At 51.8% G+C, this 20,075-nt stretch overlaps 1 protein-coding gene across 4 annotated transcripts in view; it reads right to left on the minus strand.

Annotated features, from left to right (window-relative positions):
• Positions 1–1,645: 1,645 nt before the first annotated feature.
• The window catches only part of L3mbtl4 (L3MBTL histone methyl-lysine binding protein 4), a 243,120-nt gene continuing 224,690 nt past the window's right edge, over positions 1,646–20,075 (minus strand). Inside the window, exons 3-6 of one of the 4 annotated variants that reach the window (XM_033757362.1) lie at positions 14,740–14,805; positions 11,045–11,210; positions 5,082–5,144; positions 1,646–3,038 (exon numbers count right to left, since the gene is read on the minus strand). In XM_033757362.1, the coding sequence (XP_033613253.1) occupies positions 2,889–3,038; positions 5,082–5,144; positions 11,045–11,167 (336 nt within the window). In that variant the 5' untranslated portion in view covers positions 11,168–11,210; positions 14,740–14,805 and the 3' untranslated portion in view covers positions 1,646–2,888. Of the gene's footprint in view, positions 3,039–5,081; positions 5,145–5,232; positions 8,220–11,044; positions 11,211–14,739; positions 14,806–20,075 lie in introns of those variants that run through there. The other 3 variants (XM_033757363.1, XM_033757361.1, XR_783155.3) reach the window with 3 other exon arrangements.

Raw genomic sequence — 20,075 nt, forward strand, 5'->3', positions numbered from 1 at the left:
GGTTAGGCTCACTGTGGAATGAAGAGCTTGACCGTGGTGACTGCTGCTGCTGCTGCAGCTGGGAGATCGATCCACTGCAGACGTAAAAAATGGATTTGCACATGTACATAACACATCCTATTTCAGTCTCTGTTCCCCTTCCCCTTCCTTTCCTCCCTCTATCTCTTGATCCCCTTCCTCTCTGGGAAAGACTGATTTCCCTACTTCCTAGTATCTACCTTTTTCCATTAAGTTTATTACATTTTAGGTACACAGTACAGTTACATTCATCATTGGGATCTTGTACCTTTACATGACCTATCTTGGTTCTTATTTTTTCCCCATTTTTCTGCCCTCTTTTCACCCCTTCCACACTACCTATTTGTAAAGACTTTGTTTCCATTTTTCCCTTTTCTCATATTTTTTCTTTTCCCTTCTTACCTTTCCCCTACCCTTCCCACTTCACCTGCACCTTTAGCCCTTTTCTTCCTATTACACAATACCAATTATACATTTGGAACCTTATTTACATGTTTATTTTGCATTTTGTTTATACTCCGAGCTTGTCATAGAAGAGACACCATGCAATATTTAAGCTTGTGTGTCTAATAAACAAAAAGAAATCGGTCTGGGCTGCTGCTGTTTCCTCGCAGCTACTCAGGGCAGTAGCATCTTATGTGCTACGTCGCTTGCATTTATATAGGCGCAGACACGCCCAAATCAAACCTCCGGCCGGGTGTAGTGTGGTTTCCTCCTGTTAGAGGGAGGCCACGCCCGCCGGGAAAGCTGGCCCTGGGATCTGCACCTGAGTTTGTCTGTCTGCTTCATCCCCCGATGTACAGATGCCTTACTCTGTGCTGACGAATGTCAGAAGCAAGGTTGAGGGCAGAGAATCCTGGATGAGCACAGACGCGCGGGGGGCCCGACAGCAGGGTGTTGGGAAAGACTGCAGAGGTGGCGTGGCCAGGACGCCTTGGACAGCGGGATCTCACCTTGGAATTCGTGGACAAGACTGGGAGGTCGCAGGGCAGGCTGAGTTTGGAGAAAAGGAGTTCAGTGAAGATTCCAGCGTGGAGTGACACAGAGAGAGGAGAGAGTGGAGCAGGCACGGCGTGGGGCCAGTTCTCCAGGACGGCTGTACAGGAAGTTACACTAGTGGGATGGACAGACACAGGCGAGCTTAGGGTTCCACTTCCTAGAATGGGCTGCTCCTGACCACAGAATTCAGGGGCCGAGGACTGAGCTCCCCTTGGAAGAGGTCAAGGCCGAGGCACCTGGCGGTGGAGCGGTAGTGTCTAGCAGGTGGTAGACACTTGGATCTACCCGGAGAAGACCACACCTTCTTCTAGGAATGATCATCCCCCTCGATTTGCTTGGCATCGCTCAGCTCCAGGTCCTACTGTGGAAACGACGTGTTAAATATCCAACTCGAGTCTTGGGAATTCCACGGCGCCTATACAACGAACGAGGGGTGGCTGAAAGCACTGACTCTGCCCGTCGCCGCTGAGCCACCTGTGTTCTCCTACATCTCAGCGAGGTGGCCTAGGCCACAAGGACACATTCACTCAGTGCGGGGTGTGGATGTCATTTCATCTGTTTATTATCATTTAAAATATATTAAAAAATTTAACAGCAGGAGCAGGAATTTTAACTGCACAGGGCTGTCTACAAAAAACACAGAAACAAAATTTACGTCAGCCAATAATGTATTAAAATTACATTTAGAGAAGGAGCTAAAGAAGCTCAGCGTAGGCACATTCTTAGAGAAGACTACATTTTGAGAACATCTCTCGGCAGAATGAACTTTCCTAAAGCACTAAGGTTCTGCATGAAGCAGCGCATGTGATTTTGTGGAGGCTCACATTTTACGAGCCCCCTTTTTCTCCCCAGCCCCAAACGATGGCTGAGTCTGCACTTCCGTGAGGACACCTCTAGCTGTTGCTATAGGTAAGGAGTGAGTATAAGAAGAGGAAGAACCCAGAGGGCCTTGTCTTTCATGACTGTGGGACTAGGATACCAGATGTAAGCACTAGGGTGTCAGATAAAATCACTTATAAAACAGAAATGCTGTAGGATAACAAGTCAGAGTCTTTCAAGGTAAGCAGATGATGGGCAGCCGGGCCCAGAGATCTCCCCATGGTGTCTGGCTGCAAAGGTGAGTGCGGGCCCGGGATGTTCTCCTTATCCAGCTTCGAAGCACTGCGGGAGAAATCGGTACTCCTGAAGCCTCGGTGAGGACAGGCCTGGCCCATTGTGTCACAACGGACCCCGAGGTCCCAGTGCCAGGGGAGGGGCCTGGGGTCTCGCCAGCCTCTAGAAATGCACATCTGACCGTCTCCTTCTCTCCTGGGCATATTCCTCTACTGCGCTCCAGAATACCTTGTGACTGTAACCAAGAAGCAGCTGATGGAGGAGAAAGGAGAAGTCGTGCATCACGGAAACTCATACTTGTGATTTCTTAAAGAGCCACACTTTCCCGGGAAAGCACCCACAAACCTCCCATGAAGTCTTGTCTAAAGCACCCAGGCTCCATCTCTTGAAGACTCACTGAGCCCAGACATTAGCCACAGGCCGCGCTAGGCCTGGTTCTGGTGAAAACATGTACAGCACATGGGGGAGGACTGCTGACTGCTGATCGCTGAAAGTCTTACATGTGCAGGTGGAAAAGGGCTTCCTTCCCGGGGAGAGGAACACAGTGGACGTGGACGTGTGGGTTTCTTCAGTCTGTTGGCTGCAGGAAGAACCCCATCCTGAAGCCTCGTCAGCAGGTGTAATCCTCAGCCCTCACAAGCCGCAGATGAGGGGCCACACTGAATCTGGCTACCTCTGTGGAGTCACTAAGACAAACTACGGGCATGGGTCCCCTTGCTGGAGTTCACCGGTCTGGTCCCTGCAGGGGTGGGAGCCGGTTACCACCTGGGGTCCTGGCCCAAAGCAAAGGTCCTGGACATTAGGATAGAACTGTGGATGCTCAGCTTCAGTGCGGGGCCCAGCTTGATCTTCATGATCTTGGCAATGTCCCTCTGGGTCAGAAGCGGGAAGGCTTTGCTGTCAGTCTGCTGAAGTGAAAAAACAAAAAACAAATTCAAGTCAAACCACTTGTCACAAAAGCTGGTCCTCCCAGCCGGGCTCCTGCATGCTGAGGGATTCTGGGGAGCTGGCAGCAGGAGAATGAGGGGCCCCCTTTCTGGCCCCTACCCCATCACTGTCTCCAGAAACAGAGAGAAGGCAAAGAAGAAAGGTGCTCAGGCTCCTGCACTAACCCCCTGCAGGCTGGTTTCTGCTGCGCTTTATCCATCTTTGCCTGGATCTGTATGAAGAGCTTTAAGAATAGCACTGTGAGTCTCCAGGAGTCTTTCCCAGGAGAACAATGCGCCATGTGGACATCTCGAATTAGAGGAACTCATCCCAGGCTTCTCCTCGTAGCAGAAATAAATAAATGATGGTACCGCCCTGGGATGGGCGCCTCTCGGTTACCAAATCCACGTCTCAGAGGAATGCTGCATGATCTGGGAAATTTCACCCACTGTTGAGTAATAAATAATATGTGATACGACAGAGGTCTCACTTTTAATTTTGAAAATGAAGTCTACCTACCCCCACGTATAATACAAGTATTAAAACATAGCAAATGCTAATGGAATTATCTTTGGCTGGCGGGATGGTGATAGCTTTCTGTTTTCTCGTTTTCACTGTCCTACATTTTAAGGTTCCTTTGTATAACAAAGACTATGGTAAGCAGAAATACCAACAAAATAAATGCTTTATTTTTGACTTGGACACGGATTTTAAAACTGGTTCAGAAGGATCCCCAGCTGGAAGGCAGCAAGTTCTGGGGAACCTGATGTCCTGAATGAACGAGATGGATGTCTCTTTGATCCCTATGGATCAATTATTACGCCATGTATACAGCAGATTAAATCATCATTCTCTCAACCTTGAATGTGTTTGTCCTATTATAATTACATTTTTTTAAACTTAAAAAAAAATCACATTTCAGTGTGAAGTGTGACAACCTTCCCAGTCACAGATGGCAAGCAGACACTGCAGGCTGCCTGTCCACCGACCCTAGACCCCAGGTCTCATGGGCCACACAGTGTCGTGCCCCAGAACACATCATTTGGGGACACAGACTGGCTCATGTGACTCTAGCTCAGGATCCAGGAAGGCAGAATGAAAAGGTTTTCCCTGCATACCCCTCTGTAAACTTGGTGCCATGGTTCCGACCCTCTACCAACTTAGGGTCCATGTTTCTCTATCAGTGGTGACTCTGAGGACAGAAAAAGGGGGTCTTCAGAGGCCCAGGACCCAACACTCAACTCTACATGCTCTGCAAACTGTATGCTTTTGAGAGTCCCTAGCAGGGTGGTTTTGTGGCAGTTCTAGGGCAAGACAGAGGCTCACCAATTAGAGGGAGCTGGGCTGCTGTCTGACTCTGCTCCTTTCCTGCCATGCCCAGCCTGCCCGAGCTGCTCTTCTCCACAGGAAACTGTTACTGCTGTGTTTTGAGGACCAAAATGCCTCCATTATAAGAAGCCCAGCACCTTGCTCGGCATGTGGCCGGGGCTACAATGAAGTTGCAGCTGGTAGCGTTTGCATTATTAATCTGCCGCTGGTGGGATCTTTTCTGCAGCCCCAGTGACTATGTCCCCAGGGAAAATGTGAACCCAGACAAGTTCCACACATCCCCAGCTGCAGAAGGCAGAAGGCAGAAAGCCCACTGGAAGACTGCGGACTCTCTACGTCCCTCCACAGAGGTGCAGGCAGGGACGGGGAAGGGTCCTGGTCTGTTTCACTCTGGAGCAGCCTCTGCTCCCTGCTGCTGTCCCAGCCAAGGGCTCCCTTCCCCCACTGGACTTGGTGCCACCACAGCAGAGGCTCAGGGACTCCTGTAGGTGTCAATCAACTACCGTGCTCACTTCTGGTCCCCCAAGCCGTGCAGCACCGTGCGTCCATCCCATTCCACACCACAGGCTCACTTCCTGCTGGCGCCTCTTTCTCACCCCGCCTGCACAATGTTCTTGTTTACATTTAACCAAACGGAAAGGAAGCACTTCTGGGCCTAGGAGTATAAAACTATGCCTAATTTTTACATTGCTTACCTCTTTCTTGAAGCTCTTGACATGCTCTTCACAGCCCAGAAGAGACTGTACAAACTCAGCCACCTACAGCGCAAGATGAAAAGCCTAATTTAAAACATACACCTGAGATAATTTGGGGGTTGTAGTAACTCAACATGTGAGTAAAACATACCTCGGGTCCCTCCAACACTTGGGGTTTAAATAGTAACGATCAAGTCACATTAGCATTCGTCAGCTCAGGAATCAGCCTGGCTCCTGGCATCTTCCTGTCCTTGTGTCACCAGGCTGATGCATCCAGGGTTTTGGTGAATAATGGTGGCCTCCATCCGTGTGCCGTTGGCTCTGGTGTCCTCCTGGCCACCCGGTGGGTTTGGCCGGGGTGGGGGGTCACGGCTGTGGGCAGCAGTCATCTCCAGGACTTCTGAGACATGAGGACCGTCCAGCTGGCTGTGGGCGGATTGGTGGCCAGATCCCTCCGGGTGCTGTGCAGACCGCAGGACCTTGGTCAGTCTGCCCCACAGAGATGACAAAGACTGGGTGGTCAGCTTGCTGCACCTTTGTGCTTGTTTTCTTAGGTCACACAGAGCACGTGTTTATGGTGTTTGCGGGAAGCCTGACAAAGCCAAGGAAGGTCACTGTCTCACCCACAGAGACTGCAGCAGTCACTTACATGGAGGTCTGTCTCTCTGACCATCTTGGAGATTTCAGGCTGCAGGGGCTGCACCATCAGCAGCCGCAGGAGTGGGAATGAGACACACTCTCTGCTCCCGGCTGGAATCACAGCCAACAGCACAGCTCTCCCTAAAACGCTATCGAGGCTGCGGCTCTGGAGCATCCAAGTTCATTGCCGGTGGGAACTCGGGAAGGGGCCCCCGAGATGGTCCTCGATGCCCGCACAGTATTTCCAAGGGGAACAATTCCAGGGGGTGGGTAGGGCAGAGCTTCTGGGGTGAAGGATCCCAGAGGTCAGTCCTGGCCGTGGTTGGCACCTGCAGCAGCAGGTCCGAAACTGGAGCTTCCACACCCGCCGTGGTCTAGGCACAAGCCAGAGGCGCTGCGGTGGGTGCAGCTGGACTGGGTGTTTATGTTCTGAGCTCCTGTGACAATGTGCACAGCAGAATGTGGACAGCACAGCGGGCAGTGAGCCAGTGAGAGAGGAAAGGCCCCGGCTGGGCCTTCTGGGAGCAGGGTGAGGCCTGGGTGCTTCTGAGTGCAGGACTGAGAGCCGAAGCAGGAGAGGTGGCAGGGAGAGAGGACCCAGGACTGGGACAGCTGGATACAGGCCCTGCTGAGCCTGGGCAGGCCCTGTGCTCTGAGGCAGGGCTTCTGCTGCTCAGCACCACTGTCACCTCGGGCTGGGGGACCACAGTGTGCTGTCCTGGACACTGCGGGTCTTCGCAGCATCCCTGGCTGCAACAACCACAGATGTGTGCGGATGCAGGCCAAATGCCCAGACCACCCAGGGCTCTTGGGGTGACTCCCAAGGGGAGAGACGGAACCAGAGAAGGGATCAGGGGTGAGATAAAGACCCGCGTTTTATTCTGCCTCGATGAGGAGCTCTGCTGGGGGGACCTCACCAGCCATGGGGACAGCGGCTCCCGGAGGTGGGGGAGCAGCCAGGCCAGCGAGGCAGGGTCTCTCACAGCTGCTCAGAGGCTGCACTCCCGCCCAGGTGCACATGCTCAGCGGTCAGCAGGGGCTCTGGCCCGAGGCGCGCATCAGAGGAAAACTGCTTCTGATGGGGACCAATAATGTGCTCAGCCCCGGAGTCACAGAGCAGAGTGAGGGTTCCTGCCACACCGTAGCCTCTGCTGGCACGGGCACTACCTCCCTAGGGCCACTGTGGCGCTGTGGCTGCACCACGAATCTGCGAGTCGCTGCCCACTGGTGGAGCGAGATTTCCATTCTGGTCAGTCTGTTCTACCAAAACAGAGAGCAAGTGTCCATGAAATGGATCGAGGCTGAATTCTCTGGCCAAGGCCTTAAAGATATCTAAAGACCTGGCATCAGCGTGATCCGTGGGTGCTTGTCTCCCTGAAGAACGCATGGCCCCAGCCCGCCTGCGTGACTGCACAGTACTCCTGTGAAGCGGCGAGCTTCGTGTACCTCAGAACAGAGGGAAAGGTCTCTTGTCCCGTAAGACAAGGTTTTCTCTCGCAGGTGTGTGGGGAAACATGGATAGCTGCTCACCCAGGTGTAAATTCCTTGAGAGGGGAGGAGGCTGCATTACCAGAACAGCAGTGCAATAAGTGGGCTTTTTTCAATCCAACTACCTGGCTGCATCCCAGGGGAAAGATTGGACTATGGCCTGAGCTCCAGAGGTACTGTGAGATCCAGGGCTGTCGTATGAGGTGTGCCCTGGGCTGTGGCGTGGAGCATGGTGCTGCTGGGCGACACACGCCCATTTCCACATTCCCTGGGACACAGCGTCCCATGGCCAAATCCCTGCTTCTGTTTTGCAAGGACACTGAGTGCGTTCGTTCGGGGATGGGACAGCACTTTGGGAGGACTAAGAAGAATGACACTGCCTGGCCTCCATCTCGTCCTGCTGCTCCCCGGCTCTGCGGGGCTGCGCTCCAGCCTGGCTGCTGCTCTCAATCTTCCCACGCCGCTGTCCTGCTCTCACTGAGCCTGGAGATGTGTGCTGATTGTACCAGTTAAGCATCCACTGGGGACCAGGTTTCCAGCCCATCTCATTTTTTAGCAGCAGAGTTTATTTGCCCTTTTGGTGAGAGCCCAATTGTAGAAGGCTGATGCTTAGCCAGCAGTACCCTGAGTTTTTCAACACTCCCTCCTGTGGAAAGACTGCTTTTAAAGTGACTGCCATCTTTTACAGCTGATGAACATTTAGGGTGCACTTGGTTGGGGCCAGGGTAATTTATATGGGGTACTCTGAGAAGCGGTTTAGAATAGAAGAGGTAAAAGTACCCATATTTGTGCCAGCCATACTGATCATACCTGTGCGGTGGTGAATGTGTACACAATTCTGCAGCCAGTCCGTGTGTGCTTGCACGAGTCACTTGGCAGGCATGGACTACCGGAAATTTACCTCCTATTTACCACCCATCCGTCCACCCACCCATGCACCCAGCCACCCATCCATCCTTCCATCCAGGTATGCACCATCCATAAATGCACTCATTCTCTTAAACACTTGACAAACACATTCTCTTTGCTTCAAAGATGAAAAAAGACATAAAAGGAAAAAAATATTTTTGCTCCTACTCTCCAAAGCTTGTGCTCTCATGCAGGATGTTTCCCTGGCTCCAAGTAAAAAACACCCTTACACTGGCAATAACTTGCCTGTGTTCAAACCCCCATCTCTAACAAAAGTTCCGCAGAACAATAACCTTTACAACACCTCATCTGCTGTCTTCTATGCTGCCTTTCATTTCCTGCCACTCAATTGACTTTGCAGCCTACCTGCGCTTTGAAAAACACTGCTGTGGAGGGACGGCACAGTCACAAAGCCATGGCAGCAGCTCCAGGGTTGAGGACTGTCACAGAGACGCTGTGCCAGCTTTGCTTTGCAGGTAGCAGGGTGCAGAGCAGAGGTCTCCCTCCCCAGCAGGGATGGCAGACAAAGGGACTGCTCTCTCTCTTTGTCTTCTGCTGTGGACATCCCTCTTAGGTAGGTCTCGCTGAATGGCCCCGAACACAGCACGCCCAGGTCTATGTCGCACACCCCACCCCTGGCTGTGCCTGTCCAGGGCTAGCAGAGCCCAGAGGCCCCCATCGCCCTCCTCAGAGCCTTTCCACGTCCCCTCCGCACTCGCCGCACTCTCTCTGGTGCCCAGACCAGCTGCTTCAGCCTCTGCTGACACTCCAGGGCAGCCGCCCTTTGGGGTGCTGCCTTGTCTTCAAAGACTCACAGAAAGCCACCCAAAGGCCCATTTCTGGTCCCTCACAGCTTGCTCTCTCTCCGGGATCCATTGTCCTGGGGCTCACGACTGGGGAGAGATGGGACACAGCCAGCACCACAGGGCACTGGCCAGGCTGTCTCGGAGCGTTCCCAAGGCAGTCTCGGTTACAGGAGCAGAAGTGGCGTCTGAGCAGGGGCCTCTGTGATGACTGCCTACGTGCTGGGGCTCCTGGAAGTCATGGCTGGCATTGCTTGTGCCCCTGCCACAAGGAGCGCAGGACTCAGGGCCTGGCCCTCCCACCTTTGCCCCCTCCCTTGGTCCTAAGGAGCTGGTCCTGTGCTTCTAGAAGCAAGTGCACAGAGTGTGCAGGACTCCACCCCCATCTCAAGTCCTGACGTACCCACAGTTTCCTCTTGTGTGAACTCCCTGCTCTGGCTCCTTCTCGAGTGCCCTCTCAGCCACTTCTCCTTCTCCTTCCTTGGTCCTTGGTCCTCAGAGCGTCTCTGAACACCGTGTCCCCACCCCTGGCCATCCCCTTTCATGGAAGTACCCTGGGTTCTGTCCCCTAGAGTGGCTCTCCAGGCGCAGGTGTGACACACAGGGACCTGGAATGCTCGTGTGCATCTCATCAAATGTCCCCTGATGTCCCAGTCCCCAGGCTGGGTCCTTTCCCCAAGCATCACCTTTGACAGCACCTTCCTTGCCCCCTCTGTTTCCCAGGAGCTTCTTGTGCCTTCTGCTCTGGGACCTTCACATCCTAATTAAATACCAGGGGCCAGGGATTTAGCTCAGCAGTTCCCCCTGCCTACCTTGCAAGTATAAGGAACTGAGTTTGATCCTTGGTACCAAAAAAAAAAAAAAAAACCAGAACAAAACCAAAGCCAAAACAAAACAAAACAAAACCCAAAAAACAAAAAACTAATCAAACTGCAGTGCATCTGGACCATTTCACTTTCTCACCTTCCAAGTCCATCTCCTTCCCCGTGTGAAGTCCCAGCACGGCACAGCCAGTCCAGGCCCTGATCATCCCACACTGGGGCACTGGTGACCTATGGCCGATCCCTTCCTGCAGATTTTTGTCATCCTCTCTTCTCCCTGAAATGCCATCTTTGAAAGGTGACTTTCTGCCAGGAACCCAACAGGCCTCCCTCCAGCTGCCCACGAGCAGACCACGTGGCCCAGATGAGTTGGTCTCTGGGTGCCTGAGTGTTCCCATCTGTCTGCCTGATCACCTTCTACAGCTCTGGGGTCACATGTGGCCCATGAGAGCAGCTGGCAGGAGAGGAGGAGGACCAGTCTCCTTCCCAAGTGGCCAGCTTCGAAGTCGGGATGGGTGTTGGGTGTCTCTGGAACAATGCCAGCTTGCTCCAGTCCTGCCAGGGGTGCTGAGGAACTGCAGGCCATGGTGTGACGTGCTGGGGGGTGGGGACCCCTGCCTCCCATCTCTGAGCCACCTTGGTCCCTGGCTGGAGAGGAAGCCCAAGGCTGCAAGGGAGTGCAGGTATCTCAGCGAGCACTCAAGGAGCTTTTCCTGACCTCTGCAATGCCTGCTGTAGCTCAAATCTGGTCCTCAGAGTGACCCCCTGGTCCCTTCCTGGAACACATGTTATCTAAGGCTCAGGAATTCTGCTGCTTTGAACAGGAAGGACTTCTATAACATTATGGTAAGAAGTGGAGGGAGGGCAACACTGCAAAGCAAGCTCACAGGAAAGTCTGACCACAGCCTCTCACATGACACTGTGGCTGCTATGTGTGTGTGAGAGATCACCTGGAATTGATCTGACCATTGCAGCTTTGCATGGAGACACTGGCAATGAGGACCCACCGAGCCCTCGGGCCCTGGAAGGTTCTGGGGGTGGACACCGGCCCCAGACAGGACAACTGGCACCTATCCCAGCACAGCTAGGCATGGAACTGCACAGAGTAGACAGTAATGGGGTTGCAGGGGGTGCAGGCCTAAGGTCGGGGAGAGAAGGCACAAAATCAAATGGCTAAGCAACAGGCTTTCCCAGTTTCCTGTAAATCATGCCAGGTTTCTTGCTCTAATTGGACTTTGGATCTTGGGTAGAGAAACTCAGCAGCAGGGAGGTCCCACCCAGGCCCTCACTGTGCTCCACTCACCTTGTCTGCTGTCCACTGGGCTATTTGGCTGGCCTTGATGTCAGCCACACCTGGGAGCAGCTTCCAGTGCTGCTCCCTGTCCAGGGGAAGGACCCAGAGAGGGCTGGTGGCCATAAAGGTCATGAACACTGGTGGAACACCCACTGCATCTGCTCAGTTGAGGATTCTGAAAAGAGAGCGGCAGGAATGAGCACAGCACAGGCCACAACCTCTGAGCAGGGCAGAGGAGACACAAACACAACCGACACCCTTGTCTCCAGCTCTCCAGCCACTGTGGCAGACTCCCCAGGCCCAGTTTGTCCTGTGGACAGAGCTGTGGTCATGCAGAGAGGATGTTGGGAAGGCTCAGGAGACCAGGGCTGCTTTGGCCAAGTACAAACAGCTCTGGGAGCTGCTGCTTGGTGGCAGTGAAGGGCCAGCATGGCACTGCCCTGGGCTCCTTTCTCCTTGAATTGGGAAGCAGAAGAACCAAAGGGCCACACAGAATGTGAATCCTGAGCAGACTGGCAACCCCAGACATCTGGGATGTGTGTGTACAAAGAGCAAGTCTTCCCGGGAGCCACATCTCCATCTCTAAAGACAGAACAAGCCCAGGTCCACATCTGGCTTCCTAAATCCCCTGGTGACCCCGAGAGAGAAATGTAACACAGGGTTCCCATGACAGTTTGGGTGCCATCAGCTGCTGTAGTCAATCTGCAGCCACACGGGACGACTTCACCTAGGGCCAGGCTGTGAGGCTTCGGGGACGCTGAGGGCAGCCCCACATGCACCACAGTTCCAAGCCAGGAGGATAGCGGCTGCCCATCTGCCCGAGACTGGCCATCGTCCCTGAGGTGTGAGAGCCTCAGTACCTTTCTCCCACTCTGCTCCCTCCCGGAGTAACTTTGCCCATATGTTACAGCCCAACAGTGAAGAAGGAAGCACGGAACTCATTTCCCTGACGATTTTGCTTTGAACCTACAAATGGAGGAGCAAAACCATTACAGAGACTTCAGAGGAAGCAGATGCCTTTTTATCTTTTAAGATGGTTTTAATACACATGAGCAAATTGAAGCTGCTGGTATATACAGAAATTCCAAAAAGAAAGACAGATCACAAAAGGAGATGCTTCAGCCTTCTAAAAGTGCACCTTTCCTAATAATGTAAATGGCAGGTTAAGTAAGCAGGCACTACCTACATAATTTAAAGTCTATTACAATAGTTTGTGTTTTGCTAATAGAGTATGCAGTGCTATTATGCAAATATTTCCACCTGAAATTAATTGGTTTCCATAGGTGAGGCTGACCTGTGCATTTTATGGTCAGGCACATACCTGTTAGGAATCAGAAAGGCTCTGAGCTGGGAGCAACCTGTCCACCGGTGGTTCTTGGTACAGAGGTGATTTCCCAACTTGGAGCAGACGTCCACATGTTTCTCCCCGCTTTCTGTCTACCCAGACAAAGAGACAGCAAAGTTGCCAGCTTCCTCCCAATTCTTATGCTCCAGTTGCAACCAGCAGCAAATTCCTCTCTAACTGCTGAGTGTCCAGATCTGACCTTTTCAGTATGTAAATAGGTTATCTCCCCCGGTGTAGTTCAGCCCACTGTGGTAAGGCTGTGGGTTCTGAAAGCAACTTCATATCTTCCTTGAAAAGCCTGGAAGTTGACAAAAGTGAATGTTCTTTAATGAAGTTGTCTGGGAAGACAGGAGCCACGTGCAAAGCAAGCCCTCAAAATCTGAGCTGGAAGTGCCTAGAATCCAGGCTGCAGTTAGAGCAATGCAGAAACCTCAGGAGGCATTTCTGAGAGACCAAGGGTTAAAGTCATTTTCTATTAGGGATTAAGTCCTCAGCCAGAGGTGGGTTTTGTTCTGGAGAAGAATTACTGCATCACACAACTGGTTGTTTTTGCTGAAAAAAACATGGACTTACAAACAAACAAACAAACACACACACACATATTATGTGTGTGTGTGTGTGTGTGTGAAACCCATGTCTTGGGTAAATTAATCATGTATAGTTTCCAAAATACACAGAACTCTGAAAAGACAAAATGAATGAATCTTCAATTCTGAAAATGAAAAGATACCCCAAGATGGTGATCAGCTTTTAAACGGTGTAAAAGAAACTGTTCACATCCATGCGAGAAACTTTTCGACAGCTTCATCCTGGAAGGGAATTGTGTGCTGAGGTCAAAACGCCAGTAGTCAAACCATCCTGGCTGGGCCACCCAGCCCATCGCTTGTCACTGACACACTGGTTCTGTGCCCTGGAGGGTGGCAGAGGGGAATCCTATTAGCTCAAGTGGCAAGACAACCTTCAGCGACAACAGAGGAAGGAATCCCGGGCTCCCTGCTGTACCCTGGAAGTGGCTTGTTACCCATAGCTTTTGAATATGGACAACCGCGTGTGTTTTACATCAGTGCATCTGAAGGGAAGTGGAATTTGCACTACTCAAAGGCTGCCCAACCCTCACACAGGAGCCTGGGGGGAGCAGGGGGAAATAATCCACTGGGCCGTGGAGACCCCAGAGAGTCCAGAATTGGCCCTGGGTATAAGGCTGTGCTGTTTTGCAGCCTCAACTTCAAGGTCATACTTGTGAGATGAGTTCCATGCTGGGCACAGATCCCTGCCCTCAGTTCAGTCTCCTCAATACCACATCACGAGATGGGGCACTTGGAAGCTGAACTGTTTGGTTTTTGTTTTCCTGCAGCGGTCCCTGCTTTATCTACAGCTTTGCTCTCCAAATTTCATTCAGTCACATTTAACCAGAGTGGACAGACCACAAGGGCTGTTCTGCATCACACAACTGGTTGTTTTTGCTGAAAAAAACATGGACTTACAAACAAACAAACAAACACACACACACATATTATGTGTGTGTGTGTGTGTGTGTGAAACCCATGTCTTGGGTAAATTAATCATGTATAGTTTCCAAAATACACAGAACTCTGAAAAGACAAAATGAATGAATCTTCAATTCTGAAAATGAAAAGATACCCCAAGATGGTGATCAGCTTTTAAACGGTGTAAAAGAAACTGTTCACATCCACGCGAGAAACTTTTCGACAGCTTCATCCTGGAAGGGAATTGTGTGCTGAGGTCAAAACGCCAGTAGTCAAACCATCCTGGCTGGGCCACCCAGCCCATCGCTTGTCACTGACACACTGGTTCTGTGCCCTGGAGGGTGGCAGAGGGGAATCCTATTAGCTCAAGTGGCAAGACAACCTTCAGCGACAACAGAGGAAGGAATCCCGGGCTCCCTGCTGTACCCTGGAAGTGGCTTGTTACCCATAGCTTTTGAATATGGACAACCGCGTGTGTTTTACATCAGTGCATCTGAAGGGAAGTGGAATTTGCACTACTCAAAGGCTGCCCAACCCTCACACAGGAGCCTGGGGGGAGCAGGGGGAAATAATCCACTGGGCCGTGGAGACCCCAGAGAGTCCAGAATTGGCCCTGGGTATAAGGCTGTGCTGTTTTGCAGCCTCAACTTCAAGGTCATACTTGTGAGATGAGTTCCATGCTGGGCACAGATCCCTGCCCTCAGTTCAATCTCCTCAATACCACATCACGAGATGGGGCACTTAGAAGCTGAACTGTTTGGTTTTTGTTTTCCTGCAGCGGTCCCTGCTTTATCTACAGCTTTGCTCTCCAAATTTCATTCACTCACATTTAACCAGAGTGGACAGACCACAAGGGCTGCGGTGGCACATACCTGTAATCCTGGAAGCTGAGGCGGGAAGGTCACAAACTGAAGGTCTACCTGGGCAGCTTGGTGTGACTGTGTGTCAAAAAATAAAAAATAAGTAAAAGGGGCTGGGGTGCAGCTCCCTGATAGAGCACCCTTAGGTCACAAAATGATTTCTAATTTTTAAATTGCGCGCTGTTCTGAGCAACATGGTGGTATCCTGTGCCATCCTGCCTGAGACACGTACAGCCCTTTGTCCAGAGTGTCTACTCTGCATACGCTGCCCACCCAGTAGTTACTCAGTGGCTGTCTCAGTTAGCAGCTGTCACTGTGGTGTCACAGCACTGAGCCCGAGTTATCCTTATTTACTCAATAAAGACTCAAAGTGCCAGAGCAGTGAAGCAAAGGAGGCACCGGGGCAGAAAACATGGAAGGAGAGGTAAAGAGCCCTGGGTTTGTGCTGCTGGACAGAGAGGAAAAGACACACCACACAGTGGTTCTGTCCTGTGTGCGGGTTTGGGGGATAAAAATCAGCTACAGCTGTTGCAGTGGCAGCTGCTACTCTAGTCTCGGTATGCAAATCTCTCAAGGCCAGGATTCATGTGTTTGTTTGTTTGTTGAAGCAGGGTCTCGCTCTGTAGTTCAGGCTGACCTTGAACTCAACGTGTAGCCCAGGCTGGCCTGCTCTCATGGCAGTCTTCCTGCCTCAGCCTCTCCAGTGCTGGGATTGCAGGTGTGTGTCATCATGCCTGGCTAGGATTAACGTTTGATAAAGGGAAGCTGCACAACTCTAAATCGATACAACACTAACTTTCCAGTAGTGACAGGAGAGGGGCTGCACTTTTTGCTCTCAGGGCCACTGTGGGATGAGAGGGACAAGTTGGTCAACATCCGATTGCTAGGTCTTCAAGCCTGGTCCCCTGCAAGTCATACTGGAGTAACTTTGAGTGAGATACTAAATGCTTAAGCGTGAAGGTTTTCAGCTGTCCAATGTGGCAACAGGTGCCTGCTTCATCAGGTTGCTGTGATTAGAAGCCCCTGATGTGCGCCGACATGTGACGAGTGTCCAACAGCCATTGGACCTCCCCTCACTGCTCTCAGATGTTATGACTTTTCAGGTTGTAATTCAATGCGGGGACACGACATTTCCAAAGTCAACCTGGCTAGAAGTTCCCAAAACTTCCGAGAGCTGAAATCTACAGTGAGATTCAGGATATTGAGCACTGTTTCAGATTTTATGCCCAAGTGGCCCTGGAACGGCCATGCAGTGGTCTCCGAGGTCCTTCACAAAAGTCCCAGTGGACGGGCATCAGAGTGGCCCCCTGCGGCTGCTGCTGACAGGGTGGGACGCCCGCTCCAAGCCATCTGGGGTGGGTCCATGTGTGGCAGTCTCAAGGCGCTGCTAAAACGCAGGCGGCCTGGCAGCAGGGAGACTATGTGACTCTTGACAGACTTTTCAAATCAGAGGGATTTGCATCATTTGAAATTCTGTGCATAAAATTAGACTGTTGAAAATATTCACTTCAAATTTGCATACATTTTTATAAGAAGTGAATACACTGACTTTGACTTTTTCCCAAGCCCAGAAGGCCCACGCCGCTAACACTCACGAGGTAGTGGTAGGTGATTAGAGAATAGCAGCAGGTGACAGAGGTGTGCACAGGCAAGGGCTGTGTTACACTGTCTCGGTCAACAAGGGCCAGAGGAGGGGAGGGTGGAGATCACCACAGAGCTAAGACACAAACACTGCTGTGCTACGACTGCCTGTGACCCTCAGTGCCAGTCACAGCCTAGGAGCCCCAGGCAGCACGGATGGCCTGGTGTGCACCAGACCGTGCCCCCCAGCCTGTGTAAGGGTGTTCCATGTCGTCTGCACATTGACAGAGCACCTGGTCCACCGCTGAGCGCCGTCCTGTCCTCTGGAGCTGTTCTCACCATCGTGAAGGGTCAGATCTGTCTATGGGGCCTCCTGAGACAAATGTTCTGCAGTTGGGAGAGGCAGAGCATGGGAGGGCCCTGCATGCCTCCTCTGTGAGGTCTGACACCCCAGCTCTGCTTCCCAACAGCCTGGCCGCAGCAGTGACTCCTCCCAGCTCCCGGAAAGCCAGGCTGGGGAAGGAAGCTGCCCGTGAAAGCAGCCCTCTCCTCAGAGGCATTAGAAGTCTCACTCATCAGGGTATCCTTGCCACATGGTGTAGCCTCTAACGCCAGTGTGAGGGCCACATACTCCGGACCCCTTACCCTGTCAGAAAAGAGGAGGTTATACGCATCACCTCAGTGACTGCCATTTGCACAAGTGTTTGGTTGCAAGAATTTCTGGCTATAACTTTTCTCACATGGGGTGTTTTCTGGTGATGGTGGTGGTGTGGGGGGCAGTTTTATGACCTTCAAAACCATAATGATGTGTTTCATGATTTCACCAAGGTGCTTCGCACTTCTGAGCTCTCCCATTTCTCTGTCCATGGGTCCAGCTCCGTATCCACCAAAGGACACAGGGAGGCCTGGATCAGGGCACAGAAGACTTTGCCACCAACCTCGAATCTCCTTGGCCATTCCGGAAGCAGTGCCTGTCTCCAGGACACTGAGGCGACAGATGGTGCCCCGAGGAGACAGAAGCCTCCAAAACAGTGGGAGGCCCCAGACTCGCTTCCGGTCCCCGGGTCCGGCTGGCTGTGGGTGGCGTGGGACTCAGGGGCTATGACTGTTACAGTGCAGTCTGCTTCCCAAGGCCACAGATTGTTTAAAACCACATTTCGAGCCTGAGGAAGGGATTTTAATTCATCTGAAAATAACGTGACAGTGCGTCCCTGATTTCGTCTATGCCCCTCTCTGGTCCTTCCTACTTCTGCACTATCTTCAAAACAGAAAAAAGGAAAAAAAAAATCCTTTACGGAACTGTTCTTCAAAAAAAGCCTCAAACAACAGAGAAGAAGCAAGTGAGTCATGGTGTTATCTTTCATCCCACAGAAAACAAAAGACCCATCCCACGACCCACCTCTTCAGTGAAATGGGGGTGTGACTCAACTGTGTTCTCTGCTCCAAACAAGAGGAAATGAAAAGCAATATTGTGTCGGGCTCCGAAATATGATGCTGAGATTTCTCGCTCAGTGTGGCCCTCTAGAGTTGCTGGCCAGCTCCCTGAGCCCCAGTGTGGGCCGAGAAGCCCCTCTGTGGTGACTTCCGCGTTGATCCACGTGTTCAGAGCTGTCCTGCTGTTACAAACCCCATGGAGTTGCGTGCGTAGACGCCCCCTTCACCTCTCCTCTTTCCCACCTCCATGTCACGTCTGTTCCCCAAAACTAAGGGAAAATCGCACCTAGAAAGCCGAAGTGCTGACTGCTTCCCTGCGATGGTTGGTATCTGCTGCGTGGATGACTCACTGACTGACTGAATCCATGCATCAGGAAAGTAGGAACTGTTCAAATTCATGACAAAAACAAAAAGTGCCTTTCAAGGCTGGATTAGGAACCATTCAGATTTATTTATTTTTTATTGAGTTTATTGGAACATTTTAGGTATACAGTACAGTTACATTCATCATTGGGATCTTGTACCTTTGCATGACAGGTCTTGGTTCTCATTTTCCCCCTTGTCCCCGTCCTCCCTGCACCCCCTCCTCCCCTCCCCATTTACAAACACTTTATTTCCATATTTTTTTCTTTTCCCTTACTATCCTTCCCCTATCCATCCCACTTTCCCCATACCTTTAGCCCTTTGCTTCCTATTTCACAATGTCAGTTATCCCCTTAGGATCTTATGTACTATTATAGTTTTTCACACCAGAGAAACTATTTGGTATTTACACATGTGTGACTTATTTATTTCACTTAGGAGTATCTGCAGTTTTTGAGACCATAATCTTTTTTTTGGTACCGGGGATCGAACTCTGGTCCTTCGAGGCAGGCAGCAGAACCACTGAGCCAAATCCCTGGCCCTGACCCATTCAGATTTAGAACTATTTTCTCAGCATGTCACCCCTCAACCCCAAAGCCCGTAGGAGGCTGTGGCAATCTGGCTGTGCGCTCTCCTTCCTAGGGCTTGGTACTGGCAGGGGAGAAGTTAGGGAGCTAGAGCTTTCATGGCTTCTGGTTCCTGGGCGCCATCTTCCCAGCATCCCTTTTCACTTGATCTGTTGGCTCACCTCTTCACGCCTCTTCACTCAGGGCCCTCCTCCTCAGGCCTGCTGCCTCCCTTGGGTGGTGGCTTTTCCTCACAGCAGCCCCAGGCTCCCCTGTGCCATCTTTTCCACAGGAAGTCCACCTGTGAGTTTATTCAGAACTAAGGAACTGTATCCAGGCCCTGGCCAGGACCCAGAGTCTTCTATTTCCTCTGGATGTCTTACTGTTCTCCAGTTCTCCAGGAAGTGAAGTCATCTTCCCCTCTTTCAGGGGCAGCCACCATGCCTGGCAAGGGCATGGCACACAGTCTTCTTGGCCTCCTCTGCCTGGCTCCTCCGCAAGGCTCCTTCTGAGACTTACCAACATCACAGCTGAATCCTGGTGGGTCCACCCGGTCAGTGCTCCACTTCCTAGAGCAGAAAGCAAGGCTGTGGCAGGACTTGGCCATAGGGCAGAGTCTCTGCTCCTTCATCTGATCCTATTTCAGCAAACACCCTTAAAAGGGCCCCTGATCCCAGGAAATTGTCCCTAGGGTTCCTAGATCCAGTGGTCCGGAGCTCCAGCCCTCCCTCAGGCCTGACCCCTGGCCTTCCCCGGATGGGCAGTGACAGCGACTCACACACATGTAAAGGAAGGGCAGTCATTCCCCACCCGCCCCCAAGACCTGTGGCACAGCACAGAGCCGACATGGGGTCTCTGAGGGCAGGTGCTCCACTGTGGGGCCACCTGAGGAATTTTGCAGGACAGACACGCAATGCAGTGGCAAATGCTATGTGGCCTGTGCCAGCGAACACAAAGACTTTCCATCCCACGTTCTCTCCCTTGCCAGAAGTGCTCATTACTGAAAAGGCTGGGAATGGTTTTATTTGAGAAGCAGCTATCCCTTGGTTTCATTTTAACAAAAATGCAGGAAAGCCCACATTGCTTTGGATGTGTTAGTCATCCAATAAAAGAGTCCAGTGCAGCACGGCCTTTGATGGCTAAAGGGTGACCTTTCGGTTTCATATCTGCTTCACATGGCTCGAGACATTGCTAATTAACTTTTTGATTGAATACTACAATCCAACTGCCCGGCATGTATTTCTGTCGTTTGCAGGACCAGAAGCCAGACCTGAACTAATGTGGCTTCATCTCACTGGGAGAGGGAGACACAGCTCTTGTCAGAGTGGGGGCTACCCTGCCTGGTGACTTCCTGCCTGCCGACCCACCTAGGTGGGAGGAACGTGTGGTGCAGGACTGGCACGC

The sequence above is a fragment of the Fukomys damarensis genome, unplaced genomic scaffold (genome assembly GCF_012274545.1).
Source record: "Fukomys damarensis isolate Sample0158 unplaced genomic scaffold, DMR_v1.0_HiC HiC_scaffold_30, whole genome shotgun sequence".
In the NCBI taxonomy this organism is placed as follows: domain Eukaryota; kingdom Metazoa; phylum Chordata; class Mammalia; order Rodentia; family Bathyergidae; genus Fukomys; species Fukomys damarensis.